The sequence below is a fragment of the Mastigoproctus giganteus genome, chromosome 8, assembly GCF_048544385.1.
Source record: "Mastigoproctus giganteus isolate SK-2022 chromosome 8, ASM4854438v1, whole genome shotgun sequence".
In the NCBI taxonomy this organism is placed as follows: Eukaryota; Metazoa; Arthropoda; class Arachnida; order Uropygi; family Thelyphonidae; genus Mastigoproctus; species Mastigoproctus giganteus.
This window is the reverse complement of record NC_143582.1, coordinates 202,552,068-202,567,362: the sequence shown is the minus strand read 5'-3', so window position 1 is coordinate 202,567,362 and position 15,295 is coordinate 202,552,068. Positions and strand designations below refer to the sequence as shown.

Here is a 15,295-nt window from a genome sequence, read left to right as displayed (position 1 = left end):
CACTGAAGACTTAATATTTTCATTCATTGCTGTCTGTTGACAGCACTTTGGCTGTGTTTCTAGATGTATCAGATATTGTTCTCAAATATATTCAAATTAAATAAATGACTCTCTCCTAATATTCTTGATCTTTTGTTTTCTCTTTAATTATCACATAAGAAACGTGATAAAAAGTTTATGGAATTTTCCTCTATATTCTTTTGTAAATCTAAGGATAACAGTATAACTGGTTTACCACTTGTTTTGGAAATATTTCATTTTGAATCTTGCCATAATTGTAAGGGTCTCTTTTCGGTTAGAGCTATAATGACTAAGCAATCTTGGGTAGAGTGAATTCTCTCTCCTGCCCCATTGAGTTATTCCAGGTTTTTAGCCAACACAACATGCATATTTGCCCACGAGCACACATTTTTACAGACAGTGCACAATAAAGATCATGTCTAGTACTGTACAAACTAGCACATTATGATCAAAGTAGTCAATGTGCCTAGCATTGCAGTAAAGATCGAGTACGGTATTCCTAGGCACATTGACAGAACTCCATGAACTGTTCTAACATCCTATCTGTGCTTCTCAGATAATGTCATGTTGGACTATACAATTACCCCAAGTTTCTTTCATTCTCCACCACTTTGAATGTGGTACCACCAAATTGGTATATTATTTGGAGCAATACCTTACATTTATCAGTGTTAAACCTCACTTCTCAGCCCATCTGCTTAATTTCTCTAGGTCTTTTTACAGTAGCTTCTTGTTATTAACCACCCTACCAACCTTTGAATCACAGCACACTCTGACATTAAACCTGATATGCCTTCATCAGTATCATTAATAAATATTGAAAATATTAAGAGTGACAGCACTAAACCATGGAGGAACTCCACTGATAAGTCAAAGAAGAGCAGTGCCCATTAATAACTACTCTTTGTCTTCTGCCACTCAGTCATTCCTTTATCCACAGTAACAGTAACTTTCCCCTAATGCTACACTGTTCAGTTTTAGAGCAGGCTTTCATGCATCATAATAGCTAATCAGATTGGTCAGACAAGGCTTCCACTTAGCAAATCCGTGCAGTGATTGCTGTATAACTGCTTTCCTCTCAAGATGATCCTACACTACATCTTTGTCCATTGACTCCATTATTTTTCTCTGGAACAGAAGTTAAGCTTACACATCTGTAATTACTCGCTTTACCCTATGATTCCCCCCCTCCCTGCGAATAGGGGAGACCTTTGCACATATCCAATCTATAGGGAACCTTCCCTGAATTCAAGAATACCCCTATAATGATGGCTATTGCTTATTCCCTCTTCTTCTCAAGGTAGGTTATGAATAACCCTTATGAAATTTATGCCATTCCATTAGCTGACTTACTATAATGGCTTATTATCATATACTTATAAAGATCTTGCATACTATAGCAATCAGTTCCTCAAAAGTTTAACTATTTCTCGTCTGCTTTGTTTTCCTTTTAATTATTTTCTACCACCACAAAGCTTCTTTAAGGCATTGCACTTATGCCGTATCTTTCTGTGTGGGATTTTAATGAAACAAATAAAACTTAAAAGTATTTAGTTGAAGCAGCAGTAGCTAGTTTATGTTTACTTAGAGCTACTTCCCCCCCCCCCATTATGATGGGAGAGGGGAAAAAAGTCATTCCAAATCACTTAAAATTCATTTTGATCATTTTAAGGATTAGAAGTTAAAATTATCAAAATGAGCTATAAGTGATTTGGAATGACAGGTATAATATGAAATATTACCATGGCCATGATGGAATTGCTCTCAGCTGCCCACTGCTAAGTTAAAATGTTTTAGAGTTTAGAATTATGTATTAAATATTTGAAAGGAATTTCTTTTACAAGTGTGCTCAACTTAACTTGTTAACTTCGGTTACAGTTTTGATTCCTTTTGTAAAAATTGATTTTAGCATTTAGGTTACTTGGATTTGAAATTGCTGAGCCAACATTCTAAATTCAGAAGATTACTAATATACAGCATCAGCTATCCAGGTCAGAACATTTATACATTTTTTTTTATTATAAATTTTTGGGTTTTTTTATGCACCTGTAAATACATTTTATAAAATGTTTTGAAATTTAATTTGCTTCATTAGCTCATTATAAATTGAAATGCCTTTGTATTTTTTATTTAATATATAAGATTTGTCATTTGTGAACTCGTTAGTGCCATTATTTCCAGTAATTCCTATGATGATAATGAATTATTAAAATTGAAAACCTTGTTTTTCATCATAACATAAAACAATTATTAGCAATATTCTCCTATCACTGTCACTTTTATAAAGCTTTAAAAAAAAAAAAAAACTTTTACTTTGAGAAATAGACAAACAGAGACACAATATTTAACCTGGCAGGTGCCCCTCCAAAATAACAATCGTGCATGTGTTAATCAATGATTAAAAATCTGAAATCTAACTCCTAAATATAGACAAATTTTTTCTTGGTATATAGAATATGAATTATGAATATAGTTTTTGGAGTGATTTTATGGTTTTCTCAGAGTAATTGATCACAAGAACATGTTAGAATCCCAAAAATGTCTCTGTTCTCCCCAATCCAGATTAACTCAAACCTGTAATTTTCAATCCCAGTCATAAAGGTTTGACAAAGCCAGCAGTGAAAGTGTTTAATAGTCAATCAAAAAATTTCACATACATTGTATTCTTATTAATTCAGTATCAGATTATTTGGAATATGAAGTATTACAAAGTCTACCATTCTCTAATTAATGAAATGGAATGTTATACAAATTTTAGTATGGATAATTCAGAATATCTGCGCTGAAATTCAAAGCCTGAATTTGGAATTTTGAAAAACAAAATTGAATGCAACTATAACAAAAATTTACTACTATATGCAATATAGCATCATTATACAATATATGCCCCTTTAATTTCACATCTCTATTCACTTTCTCCAGAATTGCATATGGTACCCATAACTCACACTATGAGTGCACCTGTAATCCATTTCGTTCAAACTACTGAAACCAAAATACTCTGACAGGCTGTTGTGGTCAGGTGCAAAGGTGCCATTTCTTGTATTCACTCTCTACTTGTTGAACTCCTCTGACTGTTTAGTTATCCTGGAGTATAAACAGAAAATTCATTTATTTATGTTGCAGGTGCTATACATCTTTCTTTAAGTCATCATATGTATGTGTTTAATATGAGAGAGAGACACAGAGAGAGAGAGAGAGGCAGGCAGTGAATGTGCTTCAGAGAAAAAAACACCTTTGCATTGTAGGATAAAAATAATAACTATTCTTTTTAATTTAGGAATTCACAACAAGTTATATGCAGCCTTTCTCACATGTAATAACAAAGATTTCTTTCATTTTTGCATGCTATAACGGACATGCAGCATGATGCATTAAAACAAGTGCTGCTTTTTATTATTTACATTTGTATATACCTACTAAAGAGAGAGTATCCATACTTTGGAATATTATTTGCTGTTTAGTACTTGTAATCCATTCAAAAAATGGATGACATTCCTCTCTTTTCACACTATAGCTTATTCAGTAAACTTTATCTGCACGAGCAGTTTGTGCTAGTGCAGATAAATAGTTATGTAGCATGGTCATGTGGACTGGTAAGCAGTTTGCCATTACTTTAAAACAGCTGTGAGTGAAGGGTAAAGCTGAAAAATGTGCCTTTGATTATGCTTGCAAAACTTTACTTTGGTTGTGTGGAATTAAATCTGTTTTTTGTGCACAGAAATTAACCATGGAAGCTGCTTCAGGAGAGTTCTCCCTTTTTTTTTTTTTTTTTTGCCAGACCAAGTTAAAATGAAAGAGATTAAAAATCTTATCATATACCTCCGTGTTTCAACTGGACAATTCTAATGTGTGTGTGTGTGCGCGCGCGCGCGTGCGTGCGTGCGTGTCCTTTCAGTCAATGTGAGAAAGATAGCAATTGTTATTTTTCTCATGTTGGCTAAATGAATACATTAATCATTCAAGCATCTACGGTGGCAGACAAATAAACTGCATCACCTTAAAAAAAGTAAACATTTGTAGTGAAACATACAAGATATTGTTTGATTACAGTAATTTTGTTTGTCACAAAGCAAAGGTATTGCATCAGATAATGCTTGTATTGCATCAGACAGTAATTGCAAGGTACTGCATCAGCCGTTTTTATAAATATGGTGTTGAAAGGCTATACACGCTCATTAGTATCCTGTTTTGTAGAGATGTAAGTATGGCTCCATATGTTCAGTTGACACCAAGAAAAAAAAGTGTGGCTGTTGTTCTGTCCCAGGAAGGGCGTTCTATGTGCGCTATTGCTGATAAAATAGGCTGTCACCAATCGAAAGTATCCCGGGTGATGAAATTAAAGCATGAAACCGGTGATGTGAAGAGAAAACCTGGATCAGGCCGTGACTACGCCTTCCTAAGATCTATATTTGAAATGACTATGCCTTCATAATCACCATGCTAGTGCTCCTGATCTAAAACTGAACTTTGAGATGGCCTCTGGTGTTGAAACAAGTGCATGAACTATCCAAAGACTGCTTTCGGAATGTGGTCTGCATACCTTTCGGCCCAAAAGCCTTTGTTGACCCAACAAATGAGGAAGAAGCAACTTGCTTGGGTTAAAATGCGTTTCATGGACAAAAGAGCATGTTCGTGTCAAACGGCACCTCGGATTTCTCCCAACTCTGCGGACAAAAGAGCAACGGGACACCATCTTTTCTGACTAATCGAAATTCAACTTGCATGGCTCAGATGGGAAGCGATATGTCAGAAGGCGAAAATCAGAGGCATACCATCCTGATTGCATAACACCGACTGTAAAGTTCCCTGCTAGTCAGATGGCCTGGGGATGCATAACAAACAAAGGGGTGGGCGAATCAAGTTTATTAATGGAATGGTGAATGCAGAAACCCACACTGCTATCTTGAAGGAGTGTCTGAAACCTGTTATTAGGGATCACCACACAGATGTTTAAAACTGCATTTTCAGTGGGACTCAGCACCTTGCCATACAGCAAAATTGGTAAGTTTTATGCTGTTTAGATTTAATGATGAGTTTGTCTTCTTGTCTCACAAGTCTTAAAACCAATGTTTACAACAATGTTTTTCTCCCTTAAGGTGCAGTCATACCTCAGAAATGCTGGCATTACAGTGTTAGACTGGCCAGGCAACAGTGCGGATTTGAACCCTATTGAAAATTGCTGGTACATAATGTCTAAAATTGCTCAGAAGAAGCCAACAAATAAGATTCAGCTGCACTGTAAGGGTGTGGTACCACGAAATTGGGCAACCATATATCCAGAAGTTGATTAACTCTGTGTCAGATCATTGCAAGGCTGTAATTGCAGCTCGAGGAGGAACAACAAAATATCAAGGACTTATTTTGCTGATTTACAGTACATAATACTATTGCGTTAACTTGTCATTTCAGTTTGTATATGTATATGCAATAATGTTTGGTTGTCATGATTGCCATTTGCATGATTTCTCATATTTCCATTAATTACGCATTTTATTCTTTGGGAAGATATTTATGGCAATTAGTATATCAGGTGGAGTCTTTTTATTGGATTTCATTCACAGAGATATATATCCCATTTAACAAATGCATTTCGAACATTTCTGCAACCCACAATGCCACACAAAACACATTATTTGCAAAATTCACAAGTGATGCAGTTTTTTTGTCTGCACTGTGCTTCAATGAAACTAAAATATCCTGTACATTTTAAATGAAAGAACTGTGAAAATTCTATAGTCTTAATAAAAGTATCTCACTAGAAATTTGATTTTTATACTTTTTTTGATAATTTGAAAGACAGCAGTACATCTCAAATATAATTAATGAATCTGAAACTTGTGAGTACTTTTATAATTATCTGTTTAACTCTAGGTGGTCACCCATACAACTGGGATGAAATTTGTACACATTGTTTGTCTTTGCTGAACACCTTCACCTCAAAATTGAATGATGTTTATGCTGCTGTTATGAATATGCAAAGATTACAGAGAAATGGTAAGACATATATTATGAACATAATCTTATTGTTTATTATTAATTATTCAGAAATATTTCACTTCAGAACTGCTATTTGTAATGTGATAGGGTATAGAGTTGAGATTCAGCTCAGAGAATGGTCTAATGATCATTCTCTGAGCTGAATGAGTATAATATAATAGAAATCATTATTTTCTCTTATCCTTTAAAAATTCATAAAATAATTTTCTTACTATTAGTATTAATAAAGGAAAAGTAATGCAAGGAAGATGGGCTTATTAGCCTTTAAAAAAAAGAAGTTGGATAAATCGTCTGAGTTTTTTTTTTTTTTTTTTTCCCATCCAGGTATCTATCCAACCTTTCTTTAATTTATAGTGGCTCCAGTTTTACAAAATTAGGTGGTGGGTTGTTCCATCATTTAATAGCTCCTTGGCGGAAAGAAAATTTTCTTATATCCTCTAATCTACGACACCTAGAATCAGAAGAAAAATATCCTTATTATTTAGTTTACTCACAACCTTAAATATTTCATCACATTGCCATGCAGACATCTGCTCTTGAGGTTTTGCAACTCACAAAACTGAAATCCCTTTCCCCCCTTCCTTTATGCCTATAACTAACCTGTTTTTCTTTGCCTGTCTGTCAGAATACATATCCCTCCTGAAATGGGGTCTCCAGTAATGGAACAGTGATCACTTTGTACCTGTCAGTAAATTCCCTGCATCCTTGTGGTGTCTTGTTCATCATCCTGTTACCTTAATTTTGTTACCTTGTGGTAATACAATACAACAAATACAATATAGAATATAATTGTGGTAATACAATACCTACTGTTCCCAAATGTCCAAGATCATAATATTGCATGAGAAAATTAAGCCACATGGACTGCCTGCTAGGCTATAACTTCTGTAAACTGTGGGCCAGTATTTGCAATTATTGTCTATATACAGTCGATTCCAGTTATTTGGGACACATCGGGACTAGTGCATTTTGGCCCGATTAAGCAGCTGCCCCAATTATCCGAAGTTTCACGTAAATAGTTAAAAATACAATTTACCCCCCCCCCCTTTACAATTAGTTCACTGTACAATCAAATCACGTTACGACGAACTCAAAATAGTAAAGTACCATTCACTATACGATGTGCAGTAAGCGCCGGTCATTATGATCACGTTTGTGAATTGAATTTTAATTCTATTAAACAGCGATTCTAATTAGCGAAAATAGGAGGAATATTATCCACAGGCTATAAAAGTAAAGATATATTAAGCACACATTTACCCTTTATTACTTTACCAATTAAAAAATTAAATGATACGTGAAAATCGGAAGAATATACGTGATAATCGGAATAATTAATACGTACTGTAATATGTACATACTAACTAAACTAGTTGACATTTCTGTTCACTGACATTTGTTGGTGGGGGCTGAAATTTAAAACAGTAAAAAGATAAGCAATCAATAACAAAGAAGAGGGCATACACAAATTGCAAGTAACAGAACACGCGCAAGTGAGAACGGAGTAACAAATTAGGAAGCTTTAAAAATAGGAATGAAGAGAAGATTCTGAAAATTATTTTTTTTATATGATTGAAGATTCCATGGAAGTGTAAACACATTTTACCATAATAACCCACAGAATTCCAGCTGCCGGTATTATCGCAAATTCAATAAGATCGAGTTTACTGTCCGTTTATGACAGATTGCACTAACAGAAAAGCCCAATAAACAGGTGACTGCTAATTGTTTTTATTGTTTTATGGTTGTGACCTCCAAAAATCCGACCGAACTACGTGGTACGGTCGGAGACAATCGTAGGGTAATCTCCAGTGCTGAGGTCTCCTGCCCCGATTAAACGGCATTTTGTCCCAATTAAGCGAAGTAAACCCTGGCTATTTTCTCGATTGGTTTTTGTTTTTTAAGATTTGCCCCAAATAAACGGCTGCCCCGATTAACCGGTGGCCCAAATAACCGGAATCCACTGTAGTTTATATATTTAGAACTCAGTTGCCGACCGGGCTAGCCAGGTGGGTAACTGGCAACCCAAAGGTCGTGGGTTCGAATCCCGCCTCTGGCTTGGATCAAAGTACTGCAAAAACCTTGGGAGGTGCATTATGGCCACAGAAGCCGATGCGCCAACAACTACTAAAAAAAAAAAAAAAAAAAAAAAAAAGAACTCAGTCTCCAAGGAGACTGATAATAATGTGAAAATTTAGCTGTAAAGGACTACAGCACTTATAACATTATGATATCCACTTGAAAGATTGAAAATTAGTCCCTTGTGGATCTTTTATGGCTGTAAAACATTGTAATATCTCCAGCTGGACTGGGGATAGGATTTGGCAGATCCAGAAGTATAGCTAGAATCAAATTTAGTGTTATATGTTTTTGAGGAATATATTGTATTACTAGGTTAGCCATGAAATAAACAAAATTTTTACTAAACACACACACAGACTACTTAGTGTTTTCTTTATATATTATTCTCTATGAAAATACCTGCATAAAGTTATCTGTACCCCCCCCCCCACACTGGGCATTTTCTATCTGTCTCTCTTCAATCTCGGCCAGTTTGATTAAGTCAAACTGGTCACCAGCTTACATAACTATAATTTGAAAAGCAGTCCATGAATTTTCAAAAATTGAAATTGAAAGATTTTGCAGTGGCAATCTTTTATAAATAGCATAAAATATTTTTTAAATAAACCATGCAAGCATAGAAGTGATCATGGAAACCCCCACCCCAATGATATAAGTATACAGGGTGTTTCAGTTAAACGTTTCAGAACTTCTAAGAGGGGTAGGGTACATCCTGACAACTCGAAATCATATAGCAATGTGGGGTCGGAAATGCTTTCCTGAAGCGGTGTTGTACACAGAAGCACCATAAAGAAAAGAGACCGTAAGTGAGAAATCGTTTTAATAATACATGAAAAGAAGCAAAAGGTACATGGATTAAAGTAAGTGTTCGAAGTTTCTTCCACGGGCTACAATGCACGCCTCACATCTCCGACGCATGGACATCCGAACATTCTGGAATACTCCAGGCGAATTTCGAATTTCTTCGGCAGCTACTGCGATTCTTGCAACCAGCTCCTCAGCATTGTCAACAGGGGTGTCATAAACTAGCGATTTCATATGACCCCAGAAATAAAAATCAAGACATGATAGGTCGGGTGACCGAGCAGGCCAACGCACGGGACCACCACGTCCGATCCACTGTTGACCAAATGTGACATCCAGGTAGTTACGAACATCTCCGCTATAATGGGCAGGGGCTCCATCGTGTTGGAACCACATTGTCTGTTGCGTCGATGCAGAAATCTGTTCATCTCTCAAAAGTTGTGGCAATACTTGCTGCAGAAAGCTCAAGTAGATAGGTCCGGTTAGACGACACGGTAACAGGTAAGGTCCGATGAGGTGATCTCCCATAATACCGGCCCATACATTGACCGAAAATCGAATCTGTGCTGCACGACGTCGTATTGCATGCGGGTTCTCGACCGCCCAGATATGGTCGTTATGCGTGTTGAAAATTCCTTCCCTTGTGAAGGATGCCTTATCGGAAAACAACACTTCAGCAGGAAAAAGGGGATTTGTAGCACATTTTCCAAGGTACCACTGTGCGAAAGCAATACGAGGTTGAAGAAACTTCGAACACTTACTTTAATCCATGTACCTTTTGCTTCTTTTCATGTATTATTAAAACGATTTCTCACTTACGGTCTCTTTTCTTTATGGTGCTTCTGTGTACAACACCGCTTCAGGAAAGCATTTCCGACCCCACATTGCTATATGATTTCGAGTTGTCAGGATGTACCCTACCCCTCTTAGAAGTTCTGAAACGTTTAACTGAAACACCCTGTATATGATGAATAAGCTCTCTGTAATGAAGTCTGTGTTAGAACATAGTGGTGATATGTACTGCTTAGATATGAACCTCTAATACCAAAATATAAAATAGTTATTCTGAATTCTAAAAAAAAAAAAAAAAAAAAAATAGGAACCAAAACAGGTGAATTTTGAAACTTAATGTGGCAATGAATGAATTCATTATTTGATCGCACATGTATGATTTTGAATTAGATGAATTTGGATTTACACACATGTGAGTGCACTAAATGCTTTTCTTAATTTAGAGTTAAGCTTCAAGCTATGGAAGTTACATAATAACCTATATACACAAAAGCATTTTGTACATAGCAGTATAGCAAAACTAAATATGGCACAAATGCATCTAACATCTTGTATTGCAAAGCATTGCCTTGAATTAGTACTATAGTAGTGGTGGCAAATAATGCAAGGAAGCAAGCTTGTACAGAATCAGCCAAAAAAAAAAAAAAAAAAAAAAGAAAAGAAAAGAAAAAAAGCTACCCACATCAGTTGTTTATCTCCTGTAATAATTTGTGCATTTCTTCCTAAAATTTATTAAAACTATCCACTTTTACAACACCAATTTATTCCAGCAATCAGTTACTTTGATTGAAAGTAAGGTCTTTCAGCCAAAGAGTATTATTATTATTAGCCATAAGATACAAGGAAGCCTGAGGCTTATGCTGCAACAGTCAAAAAAAAATTTCCTGAGTTACCATGAGAGAGAGAGGAATTACCAAGAAAGAGAAGGATGATGATATCCAGCTCAGAACCCCGAGTAATTGATTATTGGAAAAAAATTTCCATTTGGTTTGCCTTGTCTTACATAAAAAAAAAAAAAAGAGAGAGAGAGAGAGAGAGAGAGAGGGAGAAAGAAAGAAAGAAAAACTAATGCCATTAAAAAAAAATAATAATAAAATAAAATACCAGCACTAGCTCCCAGAGCAAAAGTATATTGACATTTTTAATGATATGTAATGCATATCATTATCCAGATGGGCATTTGTAATATACATCTCCAGTGCAACACGTGGACTTCACCTATATGTTAGATATTTAATAGATTTATACCATATTTACTTTGCTCTTTTGCTACCTCAAGTGGTGCTTTTGCACTGGCATGTATGTAAATATTTGTTTTTGAAAACTTTCACTTTTTTTTTTTTTTTTTTTTTTTTTTGAAAAACTATGTTAATAGGGAACAAACTGGAAATAATCCTTGCTGAATATTTATTGGATTCCAACATGAAAATTATAAATCATAATACAGGTCGACCATCACTAATCTGGCAGCGTTGGGACCTATGGGGTGCCGGATTAGTGAGTTTGCTGGATCACCGGTGGTTATTTTAGCACATACATTTTACCCAACAGCTAACCACCTCCTTCTACCTTTAACACGTTGACTGCCAAGTTAGTTTAAGAAAAAAATTCCCCAGGGGCCAAAAATATTTAGGAAATAATTCGATTAGTAATTCTAAAATAAATATTGCAATGTCAGCGTTTCGTTTTTTCGTTTAAAATATAAAAAAAAAGTCTTTTTTTATGTCGCGTATATGTGGCCACATATGTAGTTACTTTACTTCTTGTGAAGCCGTGTCAGCCACATACATGTGATGCTCTTACGGCATACATATGAAGGTCGTTTGTGAATAGTTTATTGCACGGCGAGCGCTGAAATAAAACTAATTACGATAAAATAAACTCTCAAACATCGCAGTAAGTTTGTCAGTATTGTTAGAGATTTTGTGAAAACAAGTTCGTTAGCGTGCTGTATTATCCATCATATTGTGTTGTGTTTTTCCACAAGTTTGTATGTGTGTTGTAAAAAAAAAAAAAAAATCTAAAAAGGAATGGCTAAAAGAAAATTATTATTATTAATAATAATAATTTTCTTACTAAGATAAGAGGAACTGAGAGAAATTGCTGGAATTTACAATTAAGCAGAGTTAAACTTCTCACAGACACACCGCTGTCGAGTTTTTTCAGAAGTTCAACTTTATCTGTTATGTACGGTGTTTGCGCTTTACACCACGAGAGGCACTTCCTTTATACATTGGAACCATGGCTGGGGCTAAATGTGAGCAGGTTATAATAATAAATGCAGAAAAACAAGTGGGAATGGCTTGCCAATGTTTATGAGTTCGCACCAACAGCTAATGCTGCAACCAACGCCACCAAAACAGTAGCAGCAGGTCGGTGCACTGACCCGGGAAATTTGAGATTACGTTCGCGGAAATTATGTCCGAATTAGCGGCGGAACTGGATTAGTGATGGTCGACCTGTATATATTATTTCTGTTCTGAAATTCAAAAGAGAACACAACAGTTATTTAATACTTAAAACATGTGCACATATTTTAATTACTATTAATTAAAATTAATTATTTTTTTAATTATAATTTTATGGTTACTAGGTTTTATTTATTGTTTATTATTTTAATGCTGAACTACTTGCTTGGAATAATGCCTAATCTGCAGCCTTTATATCCCCCCCCCCCCCATCCATTACTCAGTAGTTTTTTTATACTCTTTATGTGTGTATGAAGCATTTTCATTTCCAATTTAGTTTATGAATATTCATATGTACTTTCTTTTGTAGGCGAAGTAGAAGGTTTAGAGGAAGAGGGAGTCCACATATTACTAGTGCCATTTAAAAAAGTAATTACCTCACTTTTTTTTTTTTTTAATTACATATATTGATTTCTTTAAGATTATTTTTCATTGCCACAAACTGTAATATGTTGATTTAAGTTTTTGTTCAGATAATGGCTGGACACATTTATGATTTTCTTTGTTAAATTTATATATTTTGAATTTTTTTAAGGCTATTGTGACTATTAGTCATCTGAGGAAGTATAAATTTGGTGTATACCATATGGCACCAGCATATTATTATTTTCAGTTGTCATCTGTTTTTGGTATTCCTTTACTACTCTACTCCTTGTCATTTTTAGTTGTTCTAGAAGGTTAAAAGTTATTGTACAGAACTTGAAAGATACTTGTCCTCCAAATATCAAGATCAGGTTAAGGCTCAGACAAGAAAAGTAATTCAGTGAAAAAACATGATTATACAATACATTATACAAACAAGGTAAAATATCACAACTGTAATCAAATATACATTTTCCATCTGTACCCACAAGCTGGGCATTTTCTCTCTCTCTCTTTCTTTTCAGTCTTGGCTGTTTGCTTATGTCAAACTGGTCACCAGCTTACATAACTATAATTTGAAAAGCAGTCCATGTTAAGTTATGAAGAACTTTGTGTAAATGACAATGCTAAAAGAGAGGAACATCATTTTTTATTTCCCATGGGTTAAAAATATTAAATTGTAAATAATATCCCAAATTAAAGTATTTTCTCTCTCTCTCTCTCTCTCTCTCTCTCTCTCTCTCTCTCTCTCTCTCTCTCTTTCTTTTTCTTCCCCCCCCCCCCCAGAAGGTATGTACAGCTTGTATACATTGAGCTGCATTATGGCAGCAAAAACTAAACTGGCAAGCTTTGTTATTACATGTGAGTAACTGCATACCTCAATATACAAAATTTTATTTAATCCTCAATGCAAAATTATTTTTTCTCTGAAGCACATTCATTCTCTCTCTGTCTGTCTCTCTTTTTCTCTCTCTCTCTCTCTCTCTCTCTCATTGAACATATATATGTTGCAGTGGCTTAGAGGAAGATGTACAGCATATAGGTTGGGGGAATCACATATTTTGCATTGTTAGTGATCAGTGTATTTTGGTTTCAGTGGTGTGAGCAAGTGGATTATATTGTACATTCATAGCACTGGTTAGACGTATGTGAATTCTTGTGAATCTGCACACAATTCTTGGGGAAGTGAATAATGATACCAAAATTTCAATTTCTTTATAAAGATGTGCGACTGTAGTTGGTTTCAGAAGTCTTTTTGAATTAGACAAGTCATTCACAAGTCATGAGACCTAATTGACACTTTAAATTTCGTTGCAGATGTATTTTAAGTTACCCATATTATATGCATATAAAACAGCATTCATATAAAATTCATATATATGCATATAAAACAGTCAGAGAATGGTAGTCACTTCGAAATACATTACATTTCAATTAATCCATTATCCAATTAACAAGAATATGCTGTATCTTTCATTTACACATGGTTATTCAGCATTGGATGAAACCTGAAATGCAATGCCAGCAGCTGCTTCAACAACCTTGTTGTTCCCACTATGCACAAAATGCCTGAAATTGAAAAAGACAAGGCTGAGAACAGGCAAATATTGACCAACAGTCCAAGAGATGCTGTATATTTAGTAAACGTTTGTTTTTAATAATATTTATGATTACTGCCCTTTTAAAATTGCATTATTTTGCATAATGCAAAGTAAGCATTTTTAAGAGCAGTAATTTTATAAACATTTAAAAGGACAGTAATTATTTGCTGTCTGTTTAACAGAGCTAACGTAAGTTACTAGAATTTAATAAATATTATTTAAAAGGCCATGAAAGAGCAATTTTGAAAGACTGTTGTCAGCAAATTGGATGTGTGAAACTATGGAGATTTACATCACAACATATTTATAAGAAAATAAATAAATTATACATTTTCTGTGCTTGTAAAACATGAAAAGGAGATGCACATAAGACTTGTACTTTGAGGTTTTAAAGTAAGATCAAAACAATTTGGTTTGTGTGTGAGTGAGTGAGACTTAATACTTTAAAAAAACTTGGCCGTCAGTTTGTTTCTCCAATGTGTTAGTCATTTTCAGGAATTCCGGATAACATAAATACTCTGTTCAAACTGTTTTGTGTATTTATCAATGATATTGATGAAGGTATATCAAGCTTAATGTCGAAGTTTGCAGATGACACAAAGGTTGGCAGGGTTGTTAATGACAGTAATGGCAGTGTGCTACTGCAACAGATCTAGATAATTTGGGCAGATGGGCTAAGAAGTGGCAACTGAAGTTCAACCTTGACAAATGCAAAGTACTGCATATGGGTAGAAGTAACCCCAGAGAAACGTACCAACTGTGTGGTACTACACTTAAGGTGGTAGAAAATGAAAAAGACCTGGGAGTAATTGTGCAGTCAGATATGAAGTTTTCTGAGCAGTGCAGACAGGCTGCTAGGGTGGGTCATGGGGTTTTGTCAATGATATATAGGAATTTTGCTAGCAGGGAAAAGGAGGTGATTGTCCCTCTGTATAAGGCAATGGTCAGGCCACGCCTTGAGTACTGCGTACAGGTCTGGAGGCCTCATTTTAGGAAGGATGTAGATTTGCTTGAGTGTGTACAGAGAAGAGCAACACGATTGGTGAGGGGAATGAAGGGATTCTCTTACCAAGAGAGGCTTAAGTTCTGCAAATTGCAGTGGCTGGAGACTAGGCACCTGCGCGGTGATCTGATTGAGGTCTATAAGGCCTTGAATGGGTTGAG

General features: G+C 35.2%; 1 protein-coding gene across 1 annotated transcript in view; it reads left to right on the top strand.

Annotated features, from left to right (window-relative positions):
* Nucleotides 1–15,295, top strand: part of Ndc1 (Nuclear division cycle 1) — a 113,242-nt gene that overhangs the window by 81,983 nt on the left and 15,964 nt on the right. The window contains exons 10-12 of the mRNA XM_090380447.1: nucleotides 1,931–2,012; nucleotides 5,896–6,018; nucleotides 12,478–12,536. Coding sequence (XP_090236573.1) covers nucleotides 1,931–2,012; nucleotides 5,896–6,018; nucleotides 12,478–12,536 — 264 coding nt within the window. The remainder of the gene's footprint in view (nucleotides 1–1,930; nucleotides 2,013–5,895; nucleotides 6,019–12,477; nucleotides 12,537–15,295) is intronic.